This window comes from Drosophila sulfurigaster, chromosome 2R (genome assembly GCF_023558435.1).
Source record: "Drosophila sulfurigaster albostrigata strain 15112-1811.04 chromosome 2R, ASM2355843v2, whole genome shotgun sequence".
Taxonomy (NCBI): domain Eukaryota; kingdom Metazoa; phylum Arthropoda; class Insecta; order Diptera; family Drosophilidae; genus Drosophila; species Drosophila sulfurigaster.
This window is the reverse complement of record NC_084882.1, coordinates 19,305,088-19,328,194: the sequence shown is the minus strand read 5'-3', so window position 1 is coordinate 19,328,194 and position 23,107 is coordinate 19,305,088. Positions and strand designations below refer to the sequence as shown.

Below are 23,107 nucleotides of genomic sequence, written 5' to 3'. Positions count from 1 at the left end.
CTTGTGTTTTTCAATTTATTCTTTAAATTTTTTTGAAGTGCATTTTGATTATTTATGGAGCGATATAGTGCGTGCCAATAGCTTAATCGATATATCAACATCCGATTGTCAAATAATCGATTTAAGTGGAGGGTAATCGATTAAAAACGAGTAATTGGTCGATAAATGATTTTCTTGGCGTTTAGACGATAGACGATTATATTGCGTTGTGTTTTTCTTCTTGAAAATGAAAATATAGTGGCGAAAAAGTAGTAAATAATTGTGAAATAAGTGAAAAAGTAATTGCAAACAGTGCGCTTCTCGTTATAACTACACAAATACTGCATAAATGTAAGTGAAGTCCTCGAAAAAATGAAAGCCGAGAAAATAATGATTGTGTAGGAGGTGTACTACACACACATACGTGCGCGTAGCGTATAGCGAGTTGCATTTTAATAACAAACTGCAAAGCAATGGTGGTTGAGACATTGAAATGGCCTTGATTTACCGCTGAATCCAGCTTATCATCAAATCTGCAAAACAAAAACAAATCAGCAGCCATATCACACACAAACACGCATTCTACAAACATACGTACAGGCTACATACATACATATGTAGATATGTGGAGTCTCTGTGTGTGTAGAGATACGTTAATACGCCTACGCGCTACGTAAAGTGGAATATTACAATCAACGTAGAGCAAAACAACGTAAACGCAAAATGAGCAACGTGAACGCAAATTGAGTAACATCGCGTACATACCCAGTGAGAAATTCTATGCATGTGTGTGAGTGTGGGTGTGCGAATGTGTTTGTTTGTGCAAAAACAAAAACACAATTGCATTGTGAATTTGCTGCCGTGCAAAGAAATTTAAAAAAATATACTCAATAAAAACAGTGATTTTTTGTGTTTGCAGCACTCCAAGCGATAGCTGGGTTACAAACTGAATATTGACGGGTTTAGCGAGCCTGAACAGCGTCACCACCTACGCAGACAAAAACAACAACGACAGTCCTTTGTGCACATGGGCGGAAACAGCGCAGCTGCCAATTCAAGCGCCTTTAGCGCTGGCGGCTACATCGGACCCACCACCAGTCTGGGGGCAGCCGGTGGCAGCGATTTGATACCAGCGCCGATGGGCACTGGCAACGCCATTGGCAGCAGCAGCACATCCTACACGTATGGAGGCACAAGTTGGGAGGAATTCTGCGATAGACATGCTCACGCTGCTGCCACGGACTTTGCCAAAGCATGCATCAGTTACATAAACGGCAATCTGCCGCCGGAGGAAGCACGCAACATACCACATCGTAGTTTTGCAGTGAAATTCGTGGATTCCTTCTTGGAGCACTATGACACTGAGTTCTTTCGGCGTCGCAGCAATCTAAAGACGGGCGTTGGTTCGCTGTTTGGTGGGGAAGGCGGGCCAGGTGGTGATAGCTTTGATACCGAGGAGCATGAGGTATCGCGGCTGTTTCCCAAGTCGCTTTTGCGACGTCTCTCCTTTAAGGGATTGCGCAAGGGCAAGGTGAGCGAGTTGCCGCCAGTTGGCAAGCAGATCGGAAAGACAAGTCGAAAGTTTAACGTTAGAAACTCTTCTTTTTGCAGGCATTCTTTCACAAGAACTCCGACGATGTGGACGGCGTGGGGAGCAGCAAACAGAGTGGCAAAACAAAGCTGGCCAAGATTGTGGTCGAGTGCCGCAAAGAGGGCATCGTTAACAATTTGACGGCGGAGAGTTTAGATCAAACAACTGGCACACAGAAGTGGGAACGTTGTCGTCTCGCTCTGGTCAAAGCAGTGGGTGGTTATATGCTGGAGTTTTATACGCCGCCCAAATCGACAAAACCACGGAGCGGTGTCTTTTGTTTTCTCATTTCGGAGGCACGTGAAACAACCACACTGGAGATGCCGGATCGCAACAATACGTTCGTGCTGAAGGCCGACAACAACATGGAGTATGTGATTGAGGCGGGTAGCCAAGAAGATATGCGCAGCTGGCTGGCCACCATACGCTATTGCATGCGCACGCCGCCCACTCAGCAGCCGATGCTTGACTCGGATGTGATTGCAGCTGCTATGCAGACATCGCCAGTCACCACTAATCCGAATCCCACAGGCACGGGCAGCGCCTTGGGCGGCATACAGAATCCTCAATACCAGCAACAAGGTGGTCTGGGATTGGGCGGCTCCAATGGCAATCTGGTGAACTCGCAATCAGCGGACAGCGGTTTGGTGGCAGCCACAGCAACTGGCAATAGTAATGCAAATGTTGCTGCCTCGTCGCATGACGTAAATGCTTCCCTAAGCACATCGCAGCTCAACAACGATCATAATAATGCGCCACCCGATATTCCATCGCGTCCACAACGCGGCGAACAGCGTTTGTCGGCCTCTAGCAATTTTGATGGCAACGAACTGCTTGAAACGGATTCTGATGTAAACGTGGCCGATTTGACAGCGGAGATGCGCCAGTTCCCATGGTTCCATGGCACATTGCCGCGGGCAGAGGCCGCACGCATGGTATTGCAATCGGAGGCAGCGGGACATGGTTACTTTTTGGTGCGACAGAGCGAGACGCGACGTGGTGAATTTGTGCTGACGTTCAATTTCCAAGGACGTGCCAAGCATCTGCGACTCACAATCTCGGAGAAGGGACAGTGCCGAGTGCAGCATCTGTGGTTCCCTACTATACAGGAGATGCTCGAGCATTTCCGACACAATCCCATACCGCTAGAGTCGGGCGGCACTTCGGATGTGACGCTCACCGAATGGGTGCATCACACCAGTAGACTGAACGATGCATCGGCCATCGGCATGGCGCCGGTTGCTGCCAACACAACATTGTCGCACGACTCGGCGGGTGGAGGAGGAGGAGGAGGTGCGGCTGTCGATGCGGCAGCGGGAGGAGCTGGAGGGAGTAGCGGAGCCGGCGGCAACGCGAATGGGAATAGCAATGGACATCCATCGCCGAGACATGTGAGATAGCCAAAATTTTGGAGTCAATTCAGTGTCAGTGATGGTTTTTATTTTCCTTTATTTGATTTCAACTTTAATTTCATTTCATTAACGAATCGGCCGGCGGGGTATAGATATAGTCTTATTGCCAGCAACCAAGACCTATCTGTCTCTTTCTCTCTCTCTGTGTTTTCTCTTTGAACTCCCAAAAAATAACTGAGTAACTAAGTCTGTCCGCATTTGTAACCAGAATTCTCGAATCTTTCAATTTATCCGTTTGTTGTACATTCTTTGTTGGGGTTTTCTTTGTTGTTTGTTGTGTTCTCAGTTTGAATACGTTTCCCCAATTTGTTGCATGCTTCATGTTTAACCCTTCTCCCTCTACCAAACGAACCCCTCAAAACACACATACCAACAGATTGAAATCGACAAACAAAACAAAAACAAAACAAAAAATCAAAAACTAATTGAAAAACGCCTCAACGATATTTAATAGAAGATATCCATACGTCTTGAACCATTCACAGTGCAACGAAGTGATTACCATGAATCTAAGTGTTCGCCTAAAGACAAACGAAATCGAACTGCCACAAGAGCCAACACACGTCTATTTTCCGGAGCAAGTCTACTTTCATTTGGATCCCACACCATTGACCGTGCACAGTTCGCCGCCTGCAGGCCATGGTTTTCTCGATCAACCGCACCTGCGTGCCTCGAACGCTTCACTCCAGGCAGCCACATCATCGCGTCATGGTGGTGCCGATAGTGGTGCCAGTGGCAGTGGCGGTGGTGGAGTTGGTGGTGCTGCCGGTGGGACCGGTGGTGGAACATCAGGAAGCGGCGAGTGCACCGGACGCGCCATTGATAATCAGTATAGCTTCACTTAGGCGATATGTCGCCGCGCCCGCCCATTGCATTGATTTTCGAATTTTCTTGCGCGGAATTTATTTTTGTGCCATTTGCGTAGCAGCAGCAGCAACAGCAACAGATCATATTTTTGGAATTTTGTTTAATTCTTAATTCACTTTTTGTGTGTTTCCTTTTTTGTGTATTTGCAAAAACAAATTGTATGTATTTCGTGTGTGAGAATTGCTTGTTTCTATTCATTTTTTTAGATACATTTATTTCTGGAAGACATGAAGTAACTGAATATTATTATGATTATATATATATTTGTATACATTAAATAGCTAAATGTGTGTGTTCATTTTAAGAAAAATAAGTAAATGTTGTAAGTATGTATAACAAAAAAACGAAAAATGTAAAATTTGTAGCACCAAAGGTGCGACACTTGCGAATCCTAAAACTTCCTGCTTTACAAAAAATACATACATATATACATTATATATATAAATATATATATATATAAACTACACTTTAAAATATAAAATCATATATATATTTAAATTATATTAAAATTGGTAAATTACAATAAATGAAGTTATATAAATGAAATGCAAATACATTTTTTTAATACGGTAGTGTTCAAGATTCAAGCATTAGTATTTTGTGCGCCTACATTATATTAATCAAACCGATTTATCGATAACGTCAACAATCGTTTTGTGCAATATTCTTAGAGATGTGACCAGATGGCAAGGTTTTTATATTTTTGTTTGGTAAGTTTTATAAATGTTGCTTGTGGTCACACCCCGGCAAATAAAAAAGTCTGAATTCATCTACAAGGCAATAACAACGAATGACAGCCGGCACAAATGGATCTCGAATTGGATATTATTGACTCACTGACTGCACTTGGCTATGAGGGCGTGGATCAGCCATCACTGCAGAAGGCTGTGGCCGGTGGTATCGGTGATGCTGAATTGCGTGAGGTGATTTATTGGCTGGCCAATCAATTACATTTGCTGCGAAAGACGGACGAACATGTGGCCACTAGCAGTAAGGACCACAGTGAGTTTGCCTTCGAATTGTCGCTACTGTTGACTGAGCTGGGTTGTCCCTATCGTCAATTTGTCGCCGTGCCCATGTCGGAACGCTTCCAGACCAGTGACTCGTTGCTGCAGCTGCTCAACTACTTAACGTCCGAGTTGATGGCCACCAAGATGTCACTGAAGCTGCAGCCGGCGGAGCCACCCAGTAAGAAATCCAAGACTGAATCCAATTTACAAGCTGCTGTTATACAGCTGACCAAAGATCTGCAACTGGGTGAGATTCCCAGCACAATCAATGTGAAGTCGCTCTTCGATCGCTTGACGCCCAAGCTGGATCAACGTTTGAAGCAGACGAACAAGGCAGTGGTCAGTGAGCCGCTGATGAACTCGAACAAACCCCTGACGGATGCCCAGTGGCGGCAGCTGGAGGCCATGCACAAGGATCTGGATGCCGAGTACAATTTGCGGCGTCAGATGATGTTGACGCGTCTGGAGGCGACCGTTCAGAGTTTCCAGTGGTCGGAGAGCATGAAGCATCGCCAGAAGGAGATAAACGATCGATTCCAGCAGAAGCTTAAGCAGCTGGATGCTCTCAAATACGGCGGAGCAGACACGAACATTGTGGCGCTGCTTGCGGCGCGTACAGATCTTGCTATCATTGAAAAGACCAGCTCGGTGAATGTGCGCAAAAATACAGCCTCGAAGATTGAGAAGCATGTGATTGGCAGCGTGCCGGATCGTGGAGGACGCGCCAATGAGCATGCGCCGCCTCCGCCAGAGATGCCTTCATGGCAGCAGCAGCGAGCTGGCGGACCTGCTGGCGGAGGTGGACGTGGCGGTGGCGGTAACTATCGCGGTGGCAATAGAGGAGGACGTGGTGGAGGTGGAGGCGGAGGTCAGAATTGGCAGCAGCCACAACAGCAGTATCAACAGCATCCGCAAGAACAACGAGATCGCGATAGAGGCGACCAGCAGTGGCTTAATAGTAGTGGACGCGTGCAGGGCTCTGGCTGGAATCCTCAAGCTGATGGTGGTGGTGGACGTGGCGGTGGAGGACGAGGTGGTGGCGGTTACCGTGGCGGAGGAGGAGGAGGACGTGGTGGTGGTGGAGGCGGAGGTTATCGCGGAGGCGGAGGAGGAGGAGGACGTGGTGGCTACAACCAACGAGGTGGCTTCCATTAAAGCGGCGTGCAATTAAACCATTATGCTGCTCATTACCTAGATTGATATTTATATTTAGCTTTAGCTAAGATTGTAATTAGAACTTGTCATAGTTTATTATTCTCTAACCAATTCCCAGTCCCCGGCTCGTCTGTCACCTAATTTAACAGCGGCTTTTGCCAACGCCATTAAAACAAAATATAATCATTGTTTAATAGCAATTAAAACTCGGAAATGTGTCATCTGTATTTAAGAATCTCTCGCGTGTCGTCGCCTTTTGCGGTTAGGTTCGCTAATTCCGATCTGATATTGCATTTTGCCAAGTCAATTTATATTCGCATTACGTGCAGAGATTGCATTAATTAGTATATTCTTTATAAAAAGTACATTCATACAAGTTTTTTTATATAGATGGCTTACTTACTAAGCGTTTCTGTGTCATCCGATTATTTAGGTTGCCAATCAATTGTGTGATCAGATTTGTCAAGAAAAAAGTAAAACTGCTTTTGTATTATCTTCATGTCGTGCAGTTTGTTTTTTGAGGTTCGGTTTTCACTTTCAATTGGCTGATGTCGATCTAATATTGCATTTTATTGTGTCAAATTATATTGCCAACTTGTCCAGAGTCGTCTATAAAAGGGGCGCGAGTTGTACAATGATTAGATACTTTTTGAAAATTTTAGTATAATGTAAATTGAGGTTAAGTGGAATCAAAAAAGTTATGAAACACATTAGTCATAAATTACGAGTAAAACTATTTCAATATCAGCTGGTAACAGGAATATCTAGAGTGTGTTCTTAAAGAATTAGCTTGAAGGGTTTACAACTTTTTAGTTTAGGTTTTCAATTTCAATTGAGTCATGGTGAATCTTAAAGTGCTGAATTTTAAACATAGCTTCAAGAAAGCTTTGAGGTTATGTGAAGTTGATTAGAATTCAATTGAATGGTTAGCCCTGGTGACTACGCCCCTGGACAGGTAACGAAGCATCAAACACGCGACACTCAATTGCCACTGAGCTGAACAGCAGCAACAAACTAATCATCGTCGTTGTCCATTCTGGTGTCCACTGTATGGTGGATAATTAACGTGTTCAATCAGCATGAAAACCATGTCGAAGTCATCCGAAAACATACAACGACATCAACATCGACATCGACAGGCCCATACAGCGCACAGTTCAGTGCAACTCAATTACTCAGCGAGTACAGTACAGCGAGTACTTAATCCCCCAATTTTCGAATCCATCTATCCGCCAATTAATCGCCATGATCGGAGCGAGTCGAGCAGTACGAGCATTTATGCTATTTAACATTTTGAGTGGCATTTTTGCGCCTGGCAGCGCACAAAATCTGTTGGATCGCCTGCGACCGCCAGCCGCCAATTTGACGCGTCAATCGGATGACGTTAAAGTTGTTTCCGGCACAAAAGTGAAACGCTACGAACGTCTTACGGTGCCCCTAGGTGGCGTGGGTCCGATTCTTGGCGGCATTGGGGCAGCAGGATTACTTAGTCCACTACTGCAACCGCAGCCTGCTTATCTGGGCTATCCCTATGTAGGTCAACTACCAAACCAAACCTTACAATACTAATTCCCTAACTTCTTTAGCTACCACAGTGGCAGGCGGCTGCCAGACTTACAGGAGAAGGCGAAGCTGCTGCAGCTGCGGGCATAATCTCATTCCAGCAGTTGCCTTACAACAGCGACATCAAGGTGTCCATCAATGCCACCGGGTTGCCAGCTGGAAAACATGCACTTCACATCCACACTTATGGCGACATTAGCGATGGCTGCAAATCAACCGGCGGACAATTCCCCAACAACTTTGTGAGTTTCTCAAGAAGTTGCCTTAAGAGATATAATTTACTATTTTCATGCTTTGCAGTTGGGCAATCTGGAGGTGAGGGACGATGGCAGCGTATCCGCAGTCTTTATGAGCATCTATCTGCAGCTCTTTGGCTTCAATGGCATCATTGGACGCTCCATAGTTATTCATAGTAAGCCAATCGATCTGAATACAGCACTCAATGCGGAAGTCTTCTCCTCCTCCTTGACTGTACCCAATGCCTTGGCCTATCAGAATGAGGAGATCTCGGTGGGTGCGCCGATTGCCTGTGGTGTCATTAGTCTCATGAGCACTGCCATGACAACTACAACTCCTGCCACTTCTCCACCAGCTCCACCAGCGGCGGAAACTGAGAAGTAATTCCGTCTCTGTAAGCAAACATTATGTCCAGCATTTACTTTTAACTCCATTGAACTACAATTTGTATAGCAATCATATAATAATAAAAATATTCCATTGTCCTTTAAGAAGCATAATCGCATTTTGAATATTAATGTCACATTCTTTACAGTTTGGTATCTGCAATTTATTAATATTCACCGACGAAATTATTTTCGTTTCCTTTACAATTTCAGGAAAGCACTAAAAATCTCCTTTTTGGAAGCCTAAGTGATTTTATTTATTTTTAAATTGTCTTGATAATTCGATAATTGATAATAATTTGAGTAGTTTTCCGAATATTTTTAATATAGTCACTCAAGTGATTAACTTTATGCTTATATGCTAACTTTATAATTGCCAAGAAAATTAAATAAAAATGCAATTTTAAAGTAATTATGTTTAAAATTAATAGTGAATATAAATGAAATAGTAGTTGTAAAATATGTTTTTTATAATTGTAATAGAAATAGAAATAATGATATTTTAACGAAATTACAGAAAATATAAAATCATTAATTCCCATCACAATTTAATTACATTAAAATAAGAACATAAAATATTTAATACAATTTGAATTTCTACTAAATAACAAAAATAATAAAAATTCTGGTTAAAACATGCTGTTGTTATTAGTTTTGGTAAATATTAAAGAGGCATTTAAGTACATAATTACTGATTAAACATAAAAATTTAAACTTGTGATTTTAATTGGCAAGCTTGCATTATTTTCTATTTTTATTACATAAAAGAATAACTATAACAACACATTCTTATTCTTAATATAACATTTCCCAAAAAGTAAGAATTTAAATCCCAATTCTATAGGTTCTAAAATGATTACATAAATTATTGTATTGTAAAAGAAATTAATCTTACTGTGTTGAATTTCTCTAAAACTGGCAAATTCTATAAGTAACTGTCTTTACAGGGCATCACTTAGTCGATCACTGCGATCTTACAATTCTCTTGTCTTTGGCAAATTAAAAGCTAATAAAATGCAGCTCAGCTTTTATGATCGTCACGTGCCGCGCATGTCCAACTATGGATGGGTGGCGTCCAGTTTGCTTTGCTGGATTTCCAAACTTTCTTCGTGGGTTAATTTGGGCCCTTGGCCACAGTTGAAGGTTGCGCTTCGTCATGTTTACGCCGTCAACTAAAAGTAAAAGCCAACGCTGGCTACTGTGGACAACGCTGCTGTGCCTGCTCCAACTGGACTTGTGCAGCTCAAAGTTAACGGAGCCGGAAGGTAAAATAGAATGGTTCACATTCCCTTGGATGAACAAGAACAAGACCAACAAGGAGTCATCACACAATGGAGGATTACATCTGAAAGATGACTATGCTCAGGTGGATATCTCGAACTTTGGGGGCTTCGAGCGGCATCCGTGTCGTCGCGTCTGCCAGCAAGGACAATCGCAGAGCTGTTACTATCAGCTGGTGGTGCACAACTATCGACGCCTCGGCCCCGAGTGCCAACGTTGCCCGTACGATGAGCGAGCTTGTGCATCGGAGAACTGCATCTATGGCGATGGCGTCTCCACTCCGGTGATGGCCGTGAATCGCATGGTGCCGGGTCCGGCGATCGAGCTCTGCGAGAATGACACTGTGGTGGTGGATGTGCTCAACTATCTGGGCGAGTCCAGCACAATGCACTGGCATGGCATTCACATGTCGCGCACTCCGGAAATGGATGGCGTTCCACATGTGACACAGTATCCGGTGGAGCCGGGTGAGGTGTTTCGCTACGAGTTCCTTGCGGATCGCAGCGGATCGATGTGGTATCACAGCCATATGGGTTGGCAGCGTGGCTTCGGCATAGCCGGAAATTTGATAGTGCGTCAGCCACATCAGACGAATCCTCAAGCCCGACTCTATGACTACGATCTGGTGGAGCATGCGCTGTTGGTGCAGGACATCTTCTATGACTACGACTTGCAGCAGGTGCGCAACATACTGATCAACGGCAAGGGACGCAATCATCTCAGCCAGCTGCCCGATCCGGATTCACGTCATCGCTACGAGCGCCTCAGGGTGACACCTGGCTATCGCTATCGCATGCGTGTCATCTACAATGGCGTCTTCAACTGCCCCGTGGAGTTCTCCATTGAACAGCACAAGCTGCTCATCATCAGCACCGATGGCAACGACATCGAACCCGTCCTCGCCGATGGCTTCTTTCTCACCTCCGCCGAACGCTTTGACTTTGTGCTCGAGGCGAATCAATATGCCAAGAACTATTGGATCCGTGTGCGTGGCTACGAACGCTGCGAGGAGCGCAGCCTCTACCAGGGAGCTGTGCTCAGCTATCGCGGTGCCGCTCGCAGTGAGTTGCCCCAGGGCAACATACTCGACAGTCAGCGGGCCAGAGAACTGGATGACAATGATTATCCGCCCATCTTTGTCAACGATTTCCGCTATAAGATTTCCAATGACTCTGAGTCTTTAAGTGGCCTGCGTCAGGCGAGTCCCGACAAGGATGTGGGCACTGTCTCCCTACGCTCATTGGATCCCGTGCCCTGGCCCAGCTACACCAAGTTCTTGACACACTATTCCAGTCTGAATCTGCGCCAGGCGCCCAATGGCGAGCTTCTGTTTCAAATCGATGAGATTAGCTTTATGCCACCGGGCATTTCATTGCTGCAGGCTCATTATCTCTATCAGGACGATGGCTACTTCTGCAATCGCAGTTCGTTGGTCGCCAAGAAGCGACAGTGTGATCGCGAGGTGTGCGAATGTGTCCATGTGATTCGCTTGCCTGCCTATCGACCCATCGAAATGGTTGTTGTCAATCACATGGATGCCACGCATCCCATCCACATGCATGGCTTCACCTTCCGCGTGGTGGGACAGGACGTCCTTGGCAATCAACAAGATCTTAAAAATGTAAGTCCAACTTTCGCTTTTCTAACTTAGCTCTAGATGAACTTCCTCAATGTGGGTTAAACAGATATCCGTCTGTCTGTTCTCGTTGCAAAGTTGTAATTATAAAGACTTCCCTTAACCCTCACTAAGTAAAACATAAAATGGTCTAGTAATTTAATTTAGTAAACAAAATTTAAACCAAAGTCTACTCTTACTCTTACTTGTTTATATATATTTATTTTGAAAATTTTAGTAATTTTAAAATCTGAAAAGAAAATTAGAAATTCGGAGAAGAAAATAACTTACAAGCTAAATAATTTACTTTATTTCCATTTGATTTTTTTCACTTAACAATTTATTTATATATTTTAAATGGAATCCAAATATGGACTTAATTTATATTAAGCAATAAAATGCTTATCTTATTGTTTTCTATTTTAAATTATAAGCTAATTATTACTACTTGCATTGCAGATTCGTCAATTAGACAGGCAAGGACGTCTGAGACGTTTGCCCGATAAATACCCAGCTGTGGCTAAGGATACTGTACAGGTGCCTGGTCTGGGCTATGTTATACTTCGTTTTATCTCTGATAATCCTGGCTTCTGGAGCTATCACTGTCACATCGAGTCGCACTCAGTGCAGGGCATGTTAGCTGTGCTTAAGGTCGGCGAAGACTATCAAATGAAACGTCTTCCAGCTCGTGTTAATTGCTGAAATTATGCCAACTTAAGTAATTCCCATTAGTATAAGTAAATATATATTAAATTAATTTATTAAACCTAATTTACGATTTGTTTCTAAATTATGTAGAATTGGGGATTTCCACAGCAAACAGGAAATAAGATGCGTCATAGAGAACATCTTCAGTGATTGTTTCTAATCAATTTACACTTTATAGCAATTTATTATTTTATAGACTCTACAAGCTTTGGAGAGAGTTCATAAAGATTTCTATAAATACCGTCATAAAATGCACCACACAGATTACAAGGCGTATGAGCGATAAGCTTCGTGTATTGTGGTGAATCTGATAAGAATCTGACGCGCTTCATTATTCTTAGTGTAAACATAATATTTGTGTTGTGATAAGACCCATTGATAGTGACACGCTTTCCATTTTATAGATGTAATCAGGTTGTTTGATTTTTACGAATGTATAAATACTGTTAAATAGTACTTACTATGCGATACATAAATCGTAAACTCATGTTTTGAATTGTAACGGCTTGATTTGCGATTGCGATCCACAAATGCCACAACCAAACTCTGGTTAGCGTGAAATGCGTTCCACATGGTCTGCTTTTGTGTGCAAGTGTGTGTGTAAACATCATTACGTGTTTACACAATAGAAATGTATCTGCTAGCTGCATTGCTGAGGTTATTGCTCTAAGGAGTTTGTTCTATAGAAAACCAGGAAAACAAGTCAAACAGCAGTAGATACACAGCTCAGCAAACCGGCTAAACATGAATTAATTGATTTGCGAGTATTGCTATTAAAAAGTATGACATGCATTTAAATTGTAAAAATAATTAAGTCAGCAAAACAATAACAATAGTCGATCTCTTTCGTTTTAAGTTTTCGCGCTACGTCTTTGATTTTCCTATGCTAATTGGATGAACTGAAGTTCGCTGCTCCGGTTGGAGTTTAACAACACTCCTAAACAACCTTTTGCAGCACTAGGTCGCCAGGCGCCCTGTGTGTGTGTTTGCGGTAGCGGGTCCACTTGAGCATGTATGGGAATAGTATGTGTGCTGCGTACACAACATGTTCAGAGAGCCAATTCTATTTGGAGAAACAACATCGTCGCGCGTATCTATCACGTGTATTTGCTCTGAAGCGCACATTGGTAATTTAGTTCTTATCTGGCACTGCTAGCGAGAACATACTCAAGTGTTTGCCACCATAAAATTGAAACGTGTCTACGCACATAAAACAATATAAAATACAGGTAAGCATGTAATTACAATGCAGCAATGCAGTATAGAGCAATGCTCCTTCTGCAAATTTGTAGCATTCAGCTAATGTGCATATATGTCTGAACACTCTACAAACATAAATGTGCGTGTATGTGTACATGTGCTTTGCTTATGTACATATACATATATGTTTGCATGTTGTGTGTGGATTGTATTTGCAAATTAGTTTTTGCATTTTGCCGGTTTCCGTCAATCAAATGTAAAAAACGTTAGGCAAATGCGAAATTGAAAAAATAACAAACTCATGCGAATATGCGACGTAATAAAAACACGACAAGTCATTGATAAGACATTGCCTTGAAACGTGTTAGTTCACTTATTTTTGGCAACAATTACCCAATCAGAAGACGAGATAAGGCAATCCTCTCAAAGCTGAGGATGCTCAGGCGACATGGTAACACTGCTTGTGACGTCAGCAGGCAAATAAGCTGCGATTCACAACAAAACTACCATGAGTTGGCAGAAACAATACAAAAAAAAACAAGCAACAAGTGATAAGTTGGGTTCACTGTTTGCCTGACCCTAAGAGCAGCAGCCAGATGGTGGCAAGCAAATCTTAACGAAGGAAATCAAATCATTTAAGCACGAGTCGGCAGCGGAATCGCATCATTTTATTGATTGAGTCTCACTCGCAATTAATTCACAGTCATGTCAGCGAATAAGGGCTATGTGCGTCCAGCGGATTTCATCGATCCCGGCAAGCCTTCGAAGTGCACTTGGCATCTGGGCACCAAGGAGCAGACGCCCCACACGCAACGTGGCATCGCGCATCGTCAGAAGATTACCCCCGATATCCTGGAGGTGATTGGCTGCACACCACTTGTCAAGCTCAACAACATACCCGCCAAGGAGGGCATTCAGTGCGAGATGTGTGAGTATATTCAACTTGATAGAAGAATATTTCTAGCAGGTATTCATAGACTAGAAAGGAAGAGTAACTTTGTGCCAAGAGAGAATTATAGAGTATACCTGATCAATGATCAATGGTAGTAACGAAGACGAAATCAAATCCTTTTGATAAAATAACGTAAACATAACAGATTAATTTAAAAAATCATTAAGCCTTTATATAAAAAAACTCGTTTTGGTAAATAGATGTTAGTTAAATATAAAAAAGATTTAATAGAAGATCAAATACACGAAGATCTCAGAGACTATAAGAGATAGTTCTTCGATTTATGTAAAATTAAAAATTTGTATATGCACGTTGAGGTTCTAATATTGCAATTTTAAATCGATCTATGAGAAAATTATAGGTGACTTCTGAAAATCTGGTACTGTTAAGAAATTTAGAAGACATTTAAAATAATTTAGAATGTTTTAAACCAGATGCTTTCGTAATATAAACTTAAATAGCTTTTTTTTATTTAATATTGAACAGTCTTAACAGACTGTAATATTAATTTAAAGAGGTCGGATAAGTATAGCTATAGATGATCTAAGAATATCTCATTTTTTTAATTTTATAATCTCTTTTACAACATATTTATTCCATTCTTCTTTATTAGATGCCAAGTGCGAGTACCTGAATCCAGGTGGCTCGGTGAAGGATCGCATCGGCTATCGCATGGTGCAGGATGCCGAGGAGCATGGTCTCCTGAAGCCAGGATACACCATCATTGAGCCCACGTCGGGCAACACGGGCATTGGCCTGGCCATGGCTTGTGCCGTCAAGGGATACAAGTGCATCATTGTCATGCCCGAGAAGATGTCCAACGAGAAGGTTTATGCATTGCGTGCTCTGGGTGCCAAGATTATACGCACGCCCACTGAGGCAGCCTATGATTCACCCGAAGGATTAATCTATGTGGCCCAGCAGTTGCAGCGCCAGACTCCCAACTCGATTGTGCTGGATCAGTATCGCAACGCGAGCAATCCGTTGGCGCATTATGATGGCACCGCTGCGGAGATTCTGTGGCAGCTCGACAACAAGGTGGACATGATTGTGGTTTCGGCTGGAACAGCTGGCACCATCAGTGGCATTGGACGCAAGATCAAGGAGCAGGCGCCCAATTGTCAAGTGGTGGGCGTCGATCCTTATGGCTCCGTGTTGGCGCGTCCCGAGGAACTCAATAAGACTGATGTGCAATTCTATGAGGTGGAGGGCATTGGCTACGACTTTCTGCCCACAGTATTCGACTACAGCGTCGTGGACGTGTGGACCAAGATCTGTGATGCCGACTGCTTCCCCATGAGTCGTCGCCTCATTGCCGAGGAGGGTCTGCTCTGCGGTGGCTCAAGCGGTGGCGCCATGCATGCGGCCCTCGAATATGCCCGCACTTTGAAGGCTGGCCAGCGTTGTGTGGTCATTCTGCCCGATGGCATTCGCAACTACATGACCAAGTTTGTGTCCGACAACTGGATGGAGGCACGTGGCTTCAAGCAGCCCGTCAACGAGCATCGCCACTGGTGGTGGAGTGTGCCCATCTCCCAGCTGCAGCTGCCCAGTCCTGTGGCCACGCTGCAGTCCAACACAACTGTGGGTGAGGCCATCGCACTGATGAAACAGCATCGCGTGGAGCAGTTGCCCATGGTTGACCAAGAAACTGGGTAAGTTATACAATAATTCGTCTGATTGAATCGTTTGCTAATCTCTTCATCTATCTGCAGAAATGTTTTGGGCGTCGTGGGTCAAGAGACGCTCATCAATCAGATTGTCAGCATGAATAGGCAATTGGATGATCCAGCTCTCAAAGCAATAAATAAGAAAGTCATTCGTCTGGCTGAGACTGAGATACTGGGCAAGCTGGCACGTGTGTTGGAGGTGGATCCCAGTGTGCTGATTATCGATGACAAGCAGAAGATCTTGGCACTGGCAACCAAACTGGATGTCACATCGTACATTGCGTCTGGCGCTGGCGCCAAGCAAAACGGCAACGGAGATGTCAAGCATTAAAATTCTGCTGGGATGCTTTTAACTTAATGATGATATAATTAACCAGTGCATTTACACATAATTTAACATTTTAGTAATTAAATCTTGGACACATTTTATATCGTAACAAAAACAGTTGTTCATATTGCGAAAGCAGATCTTCCTCAGAACTCAGTTGTAATAATATCTGCCTCATTTTTGTGGTCTATAAATAGCGACTGTTTGTGGGTTGCCACTTCAGTTTGTGGTGAATACCGATTGTAAAAGCAACAAAGTACAATGAAAGTATTGATTCTATTGGCTACCTTGGCTGGCATTGCCACAGCAGTGGACTACTGTGCTCTGCCCACTTGCCTGGACAAACACATTGCCTGCAACAATAAGGGAGTATGTTCTAGTTCTCTAAGCTGGCAACAGTCGTAGTAAATTGTAATTCTGCTGCAGAACTTTAGCGAGGATTGCCCTAAGGATGCGCGTCCGGTGAAGATCGAATCACATCAGAAATTGATCCTCAGTCTGTTCAATGAGTTGCGCAACAATGTGGCTGGCGGCAGCATTGAAGGTCTACCCAAGGCAATTCGCATGGCCAAGATGACCTGGTGCGAGGAGCTTGCCCATCTGGCTCTCTTGAATGTGGAGACTTGTCAGTCGCTGCCCGACAAATGCCGCAGCACCGAACGCTTTGCCTATGCCGGCCAGAACAATGCCATCTTCAGCTATAGCGGTGCCGAGTCCGAGTACACAGATGCAGAGATCATTAAGGAGCAGATTGAGAAATGGTTCGGTGAGCGCAGCAATGCATCGCCCGAAATTCTGGCCAGTTTTCCCGAGGAGTTGCCCAACAAGAATGTCGCCAAATTCACCATTGCCGTCGCCGAGAAGAACACCCATTTGGGCTGTGCTGCCGTGCGATTCTCTCGCGATTATTACAATCACTTTGTGATCACTTGCAACTTTGCCACTTCGAATGTGATTGGACAGCCGGTTTATACCCCTGGCGATAAGGCAACCTCCGGCTGCAAGAATCGCTATGGCGCCGCCTTTGACTACCCTAATTTGTGCTATGCCAAGGAGATCTACGATAACGACAAGATCGTTAGCGATATCAGATTGTTCTAAATGCGGAGACGACGACCCAAGAAGTTCAAGGCAATGTAAACAAAACACCTAGTATAACTTTTATCGAACATATATAAATAAATCGTAATCGCAAGCAATGGAAAATCTGTCTTGAGTGCTTCTTATCAGCAGTGCTTCCTCTTCACGATTCTTATCAGATGCAGAGTAGTTAATATTTCATATACCTACAAATTTTGGGAAGGGTATTACAAATAGTTGTAGATAACAAAATTGTCTAAATCGAACAATTTTAAAGAATCTAACATTTACAAAATATCAAAATTTACAAAAATTATGAAATCCAATAAAATTGCACTTTCATATAAATACATAAATGTAACCTGCATAATTGAATATGAACCATTTAAGCAATGTACAGGGTATTTTATAGTCAAGCTTCCATATTGAAGAGCGTTGATTAATGGAAGAGTGTTTGACACACGATTAACACAAAATTCACACGCTTGATAGCACAAAAACATAACAAATAAAATAAAACTGTTATATTTTTAAGGTTCTTCAAAAGTCGAGCTAGATAAACCGGACAACGAAAAGTGAAATTAAGATCGGATGCAAATTAAACACTCAAATAATGACATGCACTTACAACAAAAAATAAACAAAATAAAATAAAACTAAAACTTTTTTACATTTACATGCACCACATACATACATTCTTATGACTCTCTTGAGCGCAATTGTCTTAAACTGAGCTTGATAACCTGAGATTTTTTACTGAGTGTGTTTACTGAGAGGCTTAGACTATAACCTGTATATTTCACATACATATAATACAGATGCAAACATTGTTTTAGTATTAATATCAATTGAGTTATTAGCTGTGGGGAAACAACATCGGGTTGCTATATAAATCCCAAGTCGCGAAATAAGATCTAGTAATATTTTGTCTGTAAGAAAGATAGCAAGTGCTTGATAAAAATTGTATATATAAAATCACATAATCCAAAGGTATGGAATTATAGAATTTTCAGTGCGGATCACAAGGATAATGGAATAACTAGGATAACCCAACAGCTTTCGAGGTCAATGTAAGCTGATAAAGTCGTTACATATTCGGGCATGTTTGAGATAGGAAAAGATCGAGTGACTTAGTAACCGGGAATACAGGCAAAGTTTACCAACAATTTCACAACAATCGACGATAAGACAAGGAAAATAAAAGTAGCACTGATAACTCTACACGAAGTGGGCCTGACCACTGCCAACATGCGAAGTGCTGATCAACGAATAGTTCAATCAATCGCGAACCGGCAGCGGAAAAGCAACACAGAAGTTGCAGTTCAACTTAGACAGGACTAAATATATTCCAAATTATTTTACAGCAATGGCAGCTAACAACAGCTATGTGAGACCAGCAGATTTCATTGATCCTGGCCAGCCATCCCGATGCACCTGGCATCTGGGCACCAAAGAGCAGACGCCTCACACGCAGCGAGGCATTGCGCATCCTCAGAAGATGACGCCCGATATCCTGCAGACCATTGGCTGCACACCACTCGTCAGACTCAACAACATACCCACCAAGGAGGGCATTCAGTGCGAGATGTGTAAGTAAAGTGATATAATTATATTGCCACAGTCACGTCATCATCACGTTTCCAATGTGCTAATCGCGTTAATTGAATTCGTATCTTTGATTAGATGCCAAGTGTGAGTTCATGAATCCGGGTGGCTCAGTGAAGGATCGCATTGCCTATCGCATGATACAGGATGCGGAGGACAAAGGACTGCTGAAGCCAGGCTACACCATCATTGAGCCCACGTCGGGCAACACGGGCATTGGCCTGGCCATGGCTTGTGCTGTCAAGGGATACAAGTGCATCATAGTCATGCCCGAAAGGATGTCCAATGAGCGAGTCTACATACTACATGCTCTGGGCGCCCAAGTTGTACGCACTCCCAACGAGGCGCCCTACGATTCGGCGGAGGGTCTTCATTACGTGGCCCAACGGCTGCAGCGTGACACACCCAACTCGATTGTTCTAGATCAGTTTCGTAACGCTGGCAATCCGCTGGCACATTATGATGGCACAGCTGCCGAAATACTCTGGCAGTTGGACAATAAGGTGGACATGGTGGTGCTTTGTACTGGCACAGTGGGCACCATCACTGGCATTGGCCGCAAAATCAAGGAGCAGGCTCCCAATTGTCGTGTAATTGGCGTCGATCCTTATGGCTCCGTGCTGGCTCGTCCCATGGAGATCAACAAGACTGATGTGCTGTCCTACGAGGTGGAGGGCATTGGCTACAAGTTTCCACCAACCGTCTACGATGGCACGGTTATCGATGAATGGGTCAAAGTCTATGATCTTGACATTTTTCCTATGAGTCGTCGCCTCATTGCCGAGGAGGGTTTGCTCTGCGGTGGTTCTAGTGGTGGCGCTATGTTTGCAGCGTTGAAGTGTGCACGCTCCTTGAAGGCTGACCAGCGTTGTGTGGTGATCCTTGCAGACGGTGTTCGAAACTACATGTCCCGGTTTGTATCAGACAACTGGATGGAGGCACGTGGCTTCAAGCCACTTGACAATCCTCATCGTCACTGGTGGTGGGATGTCCCCATATCAAAATTAAAGCTGTCCAGTCCAGTTGCCACGCTGCAGTCCAATACAACAATGGGACAGGCTATTGAGGTAATGCAACGGCATGGCGTGGATCAGCTGCCTATGGTTGACCAAAAAACTGGGTATGTTACATAATCATTCAATTTCTTCAATAGCCTTCTTATTTCATCATCCATTTGCAGAGCTGTTTTGGGCGTGGTGGGTCAAGAGACGCTCCTCAATCAGCTGGTCAGCATGAATCGGCAATTGGATGAGCCTGCTTTGAAGGCGATTAACAAACGTGTCGTTCGTCTGCCAGAGAGTGACATACTTGGCAAACTGGCACGTGTGCTGGAGGTGGATCCCAGTGTGCTGGTTGTCGGGCATAACGAGAAGATCTTGGCAGTGGTTACCAAATCAGACATTATTGCTTATATTTCCAATGGCAACTCCGTTCCTTGAAATTCTTGGCAGAGAAATAAATTACTAACTCAGCAGAGAAATACTTATTGAGAGATTTCATTTGAGGGAGTGTCATTAATTGCAGATAATAGATAGAAATAAAGGAATTGAGCTTCTACAAAATTCGTATCACCGACCGATAAGTTGCGCAACAAAAACTTTTCCTACAACTACAGTTGTTATCGGTCGTTGTGTGAAGACCCCCAAGATTAAGCTAATCAGCATATTTATAACAATTTAAGAAGGAACATCGTTCGTTGATATCAGTCTAAATATTGACTACAAATTCAATACAGTTGTAATAATAAAGTAAATGATAAGATAATTGGTTTTCCATTTGTGTCGGTCCATAATTGTTTGAGTTTGTTATCTGAGTATTGAAATAAACTTGCTTGTTTATTATCCTCTTGACAAATATTGACCAAACTCAAATGTGCTGCGATAATACGATGAAAATATGGCAAATTAAATAAGCTACTAACATAAACTATGGAAGGTAATGATTCAGTTCTTTGCTTACCTTTAGACAACTGCTACATCCTTTTTTGCTATTTATTTTACAAGTAGTTGATTCTAGCAATGGAGAAGTATGCCTTATTATATACCAATACGATTCCAAATTTTATAAACAGGTGCTTTTTAAAATTCCCATCACTTATATAATTAAACTACATCATTGCTAACTATAGTTGATTACATTTATCTTAGCAATATTTTATCCAATAGAATCTTGCTTCTTGGGCACTATGCGAAGAGCTTCCAGTTTTTTGTGAGACTTGGTGGTAAGATGATGCTGATAGTGCTTCTGTAGCTTAAAGCTTTGCTCGCAAATTTCACAATTGTAATCACGACTCATCGTATGAACCATTTGATGGGCTCTGCAGTCACCTTTGGTTACAAATGATTTGTCACAATATTCACATTGAAATGGCCGCTGACTCCCATCCATATGCACTCTGCAAATAGTAATTTAATTATTAGTAAAGACTAATAATTATATCAATAATTTGTTGGAGTGAATCTTACCTTTCGTGGGTGCTGCGATTGCTGCAATGACGAAACGATTTTCCACAGGCATAACGGCAAGGATACGGACGTACATTGTCATGCGTTCGCTTATGATTATTCAGTTCCGCAGTTGTGGAAAAAGCAGCGCTGCATAATTTACACTTATGAGGTCGAGTGCCGGCGTGCCGTACGATGTGGTTACGCAGATTGAATCCAGTTGTGAAGTTCTTTCCACAAATGTGACAGATGTGCTCATCAGCCACACCATGAATCCGTCTTTTGTGCTTCTTAAGGAAGTGCCTGCTGTGAAACTTTTGACCGCATTCCTCGCACTTGTAGTTAAAATGCACGCCGATGCTCTTCAGATGCTCGACAAGCGGTGCCGAGTACTTAAAATCATGTCCACAATGCTTGCACACAAATCTGTAAAAGGCCTTAATATTATTATAATACTCTGGATATTCGATTCAAACGATTAGAATACAAACCTCGTATGAAGCTGCATGTTGTGCGTCTGATGCATATGCATTTTGAGCAGATCTTGGCTAGTGAAAGTCAATCCACACTCATGACACTGCAATTTCAAAGTGTTGTCATCTTTTTTTAATTTCTTTGGATTGGTAGGCGGTGCTGTTGGAAGTGGCAATGGCTGCACATCAACTTCTTCGTAATACTCTTCACTATCTGATATATCAATATCCTCTAATCGTACTTCATCTGTTTTCAAGTGTGCTTCGCTTGCCCTGTCTTGGGTAATGCTTAACGACTCTGGATAATCCATTTCTTCAGACTCCTCCTTCATGTGTACATTGATGACGATCTGAGACTGTGCGTCAATGCATGATCTGCGAAATTCAATAGACATCTCCAGATGTTGCTGGCAGAGACTGCAGATGAAATCGGAATGGTCGTCATCTTGTGTTAGCTGCACAAAGAGAAATTTTTATAAATTTACATTGGGTTTCAGGGACTCAGCTTACCAGCAGATCTGTCAGCTCCTTGATATCTTGCAGTATTGCGTTGTTGTGAGGTTCAAAGAGGTTTTGAGAAGTTTGAGCATCTTCTATTGGCTGAACACACGTTCTGCATAACACTTCATCCATAACTATCTTTGGTTGCTGCTGCATTTCTTTCGAAGAACTTGTTAAATAGTAAATATCTTCGTCGAGGTCATCTTCTGCAGGATATTCCTCTTGCTCGTTGTCTTCATTGTCACCTTCTGCAATGTCATAACTTTCCAGATACTCCATATCCGTGTAATCTTCCACTATTGAGTCGGTCGGAGGAGTTTCATCCAAAGCAAAGTCGGACCTAAACACGTTAAATAAAAATCAATTGGTAAATGAATAGTGTATCTTCATTACCTCTTTCTTGACATTTCCTGCAAGAAGTCCATGTGGGTAGCAAATTCCCAATGAATATCTGGAGTTTCAAGTGGATCCACATCGCCTTTATCAACATCATCGTCGCTGTCACCATCAACGTTGAAGCGACTATTGGCTGCCTTGCAATGATAGCGATAACTCTGGCGCAATGAACGCCAAGCGACTTTGCATTCGTTTGCTAAACGAACGGCATTTAATTATTTATTTCCAGTAGTGAATTAGTCACTCACCCTCTCTGCCCATTTCAGCACCCACTGATTGCCAAGCGTCCTTAACACACGTTAGATCCTTGTGCTCGCTGTCTCTCATGTCCCAGAGGAGACGTCGCAGTCTCACTGCTGCTATAAGTCGTATCTTGTCATTTTTATCAAAACGCAACAACCTTTTACGATGCGCGCCGCGATTTGTGCATGTTTCTTTCATTTTGATGGGTAAATAATCACATTGAGTTACCACAAAAACCAGTAAATGTTTAATTACGTCCTTATTAAAAACAATACCTAATTAATAGCTCCAAACAAAATAAATACACTCTAATTAAAGACTTTTTTCAATAAGCAATATGATTTTTCCCAGCCCGATCAGCGTATGCTCCTTCAGTAGCAAGAAGAAGACCGGCTATTCACATTACAATTT

At 42.9% G+C, this 23,107-nt stretch overlaps 8 protein-coding genes across 15 annotated transcripts; 7 read left to right on the top strand and 1 right to left on the bottom strand.

Annotated features, from left to right (window-relative positions):
- Positions 1–168: 168 nt before the first annotated feature.
- On the top strand, positions 169–4,329 carry LOC133836065 (SH2B adapter protein 2). Of its 5 annotated transcripts, none has more exons than XM_062266352.1 (4): positions 169–330; positions 899–1,510; positions 1,573–2,961; positions 3,468–4,329. In XM_062266352.1, exons 2-4 carry the CDS (start codon positions 1,007–1,009, stop codon positions 3,825–3,827), a joined length of 2,253 nt encoding a protein of 750 aa, XP_062122336.1. In that variant the 5' UTR covers positions 169–330; positions 899–1,006; the 3' UTR covers positions 3,828–4,329. The 5 variants fall into 5 exon arrangements, with proteins under 5 accessions (XP_062122336.1, XP_062122339.1, XP_062122340.1 ...); XM_062266355.1 differs by having other exon boundaries at positions 1,591–2,961; positions 3,468–4,328; XM_062266356.1 differs by having other exon boundaries at positions 1,573–2,994; positions 3,468–3,610.
- A 261-nt stretch (positions 4,330–4,590) lies between these two features.
- On the top strand, positions 4,591–6,220 carry LOC133836066 (protein FAM98B). Of its 2 annotated transcripts, XM_062266358.1 has the most exons (2): positions 4,592–5,907; positions 5,962–6,220. In XM_062266358.1, exons 1-2 carry the CDS (start codon positions 4,656–4,658, stop codon positions 6,012–6,014), a joined length of 1,305 nt encoding a protein of 434 aa, XP_062122342.1. In that variant the 5' UTR covers positions 4,592–4,655; the 3' UTR covers positions 6,015–6,220. The 2 variants fall into 2 exon arrangements, with proteins under 2 accessions (XP_062122341.1, XP_062122342.1); XM_062266357.1 differs by having other exon boundaries at positions 4,591–6,220.
- A 684-nt stretch (positions 6,221–6,904) lies between these two features.
- LOC133836067 (uncharacterized) lies at positions 6,905–8,337 on the top strand. The gene is made up of 3 exons (XM_062266359.1): positions 6,905–7,547; positions 7,601–7,819; positions 7,878–8,337. The coding sequence occupies exons 1-3, from the start codon at positions 7,260–7,262 to the stop codon at positions 8,196–8,198; spliced, it is 828 nt and encodes a 275-aa protein (XP_062122343.1). The 5' UTR covers positions 6,905–7,259; the 3' UTR covers positions 8,199–8,337.
- Positions 8,338–9,210: 873 nt separating this feature from the next.
- On the top strand, positions 9,211–11,798 carry LOC133839417 (uncharacterized). The gene is made up of 2 exons (XM_062270971.1): positions 9,211–11,102; positions 11,556–11,798. The coding sequence occupies exons 1-2, from the start codon at positions 9,357–9,359 to the stop codon at positions 11,796–11,798; spliced, it is 1,989 nt and encodes a 662-aa protein (XP_062126955.1). The 5' UTR covers positions 9,211–9,356.
- Positions 11,799–12,872: 1,074 nt separating this feature from the next.
- LOC133839419 (cystathionine beta-synthase-like) lies at positions 12,873–16,069 on the top strand. Its single transcript, XM_062270973.1, has 4 exons — positions 12,873–13,033; positions 13,708–13,932; positions 14,570–15,611; positions 15,672–16,069. Exons 2-4 carry the CDS (start codon positions 13,710–13,712, stop codon positions 15,955–15,957), a joined length of 1,551 nt encoding a protein of 516 aa, XP_062126957.1. The 5' UTR covers positions 12,873–13,033; positions 13,708–13,709; the 3' UTR covers positions 15,958–16,069.
- A 94-nt stretch (positions 16,070–16,163) lies between these two features.
- On the top strand, positions 16,164–17,160 carry LOC133839424 (antigen 5 like allergen Cul n 1-like). The gene is made up of 2 exons (XM_062270982.1): positions 16,164–16,323; positions 16,381–17,160. Exons 1-2 carry the CDS (start codon positions 16,216–16,218, stop codon positions 17,053–17,055), a joined length of 783 nt encoding a protein of 260 aa, XP_062126966.1. The 5' UTR covers positions 16,164–16,215; the 3' UTR covers positions 17,056–17,160.
- Positions 17,161–17,906: 746 nt separating this feature from the next.
- On the top strand, positions 17,907–20,343 carry LOC133839420 (cystathionine beta-synthase-like). 3 transcript variants are annotated; one of them, XM_062270976.1, is made up of 4 exons: positions 17,907–18,024; positions 18,399–18,623; positions 18,718–19,759; positions 19,820–20,342. In XM_062270976.1, the coding sequence occupies exons 2-4, from the start codon at positions 18,401–18,403 to the stop codon at positions 20,076–20,078; spliced, it is 1,524 nt and encodes a 507-aa protein (XP_062126960.1). In that variant the 5' UTR covers positions 17,907–18,024; positions 18,399–18,400; the 3' UTR covers positions 20,079–20,342. The 3 variants fall into 3 exon arrangements, with proteins under 3 accessions (XP_062126960.1, XP_062126961.1, XP_062126959.1); XM_062270977.1 differs by lacking the exon at positions 17,907–18,024 and adding an exon at positions 18,086–18,104; XM_062270975.1 differs by lacking the exon at positions 17,907–18,024 and adding an exon at positions 18,138–18,289 and having other exon boundaries at positions 19,820–20,343.
- Positions 20,344–20,702: 359 nt separating this feature from the next.
- Positions 20,703–23,067, bottom strand: LOC133839418 (zinc finger protein 699-like). Its single transcript, XM_062270972.1, has 6 exons — positions 22,702–23,067; positions 22,451–22,649; positions 22,067–22,397; positions 21,575–22,011; positions 21,105–21,509; positions 20,703–21,034 (listed from the first exon to the last, which is right to left on the bottom strand). Exons 1-6 carry the CDS (start codon positions 22,892–22,894, stop codon positions 20,794–20,796), a joined length of 1,806 nt encoding a protein of 601 aa, XP_062126956.1. The 5' UTR covers positions 22,895–23,067; the 3' UTR covers positions 20,703–20,793.
- Positions 23,068–23,107: the final 40 nt, after the last annotated feature.

What these genes read in the sequence shown, in the direction of transcription:
- LOC133839420 (XM_062270975.1), top strand. An exon ending in GGGCATTCAGTGCGAGATGT is followed by an intron (nt 18,624 to 18,717) that starts GTAAGTAAAGTG and finishes ATCTTTGATTAG; the next exon opens with ATGCCAAGTGTGAGTTCATG. An exon ending in ATGGTTGACCAAAAAACTGG is followed by an intron (nt 19,760 to 19,819) that starts GTATGTTACATA and finishes ATCCATTTGCAG; the next exon opens with AGCTGTTTTGGGCGTGGTGG.
- LOC133836067 (XM_062266359.1), top strand. Translation starts at nt 7,260, where the DNA reads ATGATCGGAGCGAGTCGAGCAGTACGAGCATTTATGCTATTTAACATT. An exon ending in CTTATCTGGGCTATCCCTAT is followed by an intron (nt 7,548 to 7,600) that starts GTAGGTCAACTA and finishes TAACTTCTTTAG; the next exon opens with CTACCACAGTGGCAGGCGGC. An exon ending in GACAATTCCCCAACAACTTT is followed by an intron (nt 7,820 to 7,877) that starts GTGAGTTTCTCA and finishes CATGCTTTGCAG; the next exon opens with TTGGGCAATCTGGAGGTGAG.
- LOC133839418 (XM_062270972.1), bottom strand. Translation starts at nt 22,894, where the DNA reads ATGAAAGAAACATGCACAAATCGCGGCGCGCATCGTAAAAGGTTGTTG. An exon ending in TGCTGAAATGGGCAGAGAGG is followed by an intron (nt 22,650 to 22,701) that starts GTGAGTGACTAA and finishes CCGTTCGTTTAG; the next exon opens with CAAACGAATGCAAAGTCGCT. An exon ending in AATCGCAGCACCCACGAAAG is followed by an intron (nt 21,035 to 21,104) that starts GTAAGATTCACT and finishes TACTATTTGCAG; the next exon opens with AGTGCATATGGATGGGAGTC.
- LOC133836065 (XM_062266352.1), top strand. Translation starts at nt 1,007, where the DNA reads ATGGGCGGAAACAGCGCAGCTGCCAATTCAAGCGCCTTTAGCGCTGGC. An exon ending in AGGGATTGCGCAAGGGCAAG is followed by an intron (nt 1,511 to 1,572) that starts GTGAGCGAGTTG and finishes GTTTAACGTTAG; the next exon opens with AAACTCTTCTTTTTGCAGGC. An exon ending in GACATCCATCGCCGAGACAT is followed by an intron (nt 2,962 to 3,467) that starts GTGAGATAGCCA and finishes AACCATTCACAG; the next exon opens with TGCAACGAAGTGATTACCAT.
- LOC133839419 (XM_062270973.1), top strand. Translation starts at nt 13,710, where the DNA reads ATGTCAGCGAATAAGGGCTATGTGCGTCCAGCGGATTTCATCGATCCC. An exon ending in GGGCATTCAGTGCGAGATGT is followed by an intron (nt 13,933 to 14,569) that starts GTGAGTATATTC and finishes CTTCTTTATTAG; the next exon opens with ATGCCAAGTGCGAGTACCTG. An exon ending in ATGGTTGACCAAGAAACTGG is followed by an intron (nt 15,612 to 15,671) that starts GTAAGTTATACA and finishes ATCTATCTGCAG; the next exon opens with AAATGTTTTGGGCGTCGTGG.
- LOC133839424 (XM_062270982.1), top strand. Translation starts at nt 16,216, where the DNA reads ATGAAAGTATTGATTCTATTGGCTACCTTGGCTGGCATTGCCACAGCA. An exon ending in TTGCCTGCAACAATAAGGGA is followed by an intron (nt 16,324 to 16,380) that starts GTATGTTCTAGT and finishes ATTCTGCTGCAG; the next exon opens with AACTTTAGCGAGGATTGCCC.
- LOC133836066 (XM_062266357.1), top strand. Translation starts at nt 4,656, where the DNA reads ATGGATCTCGAATTGGATATTATTGACTCACTGACTGCACTTGGCTAT.
- LOC133839417 (XM_062270971.1), top strand. Translation starts at nt 9,357, where the DNA reads ATGTTTACGCCGTCAACTAAAAGTAAAAGCCAACGCTGGCTACTGTGG. An exon ending in ATCAACAAGATCTTAAAAAT is followed by an intron (nt 11,103 to 11,555) that starts GTAAGTCCAACT and finishes CTTGCATTGCAG; the next exon opens with ATTCGTCAATTAGACAGGCA.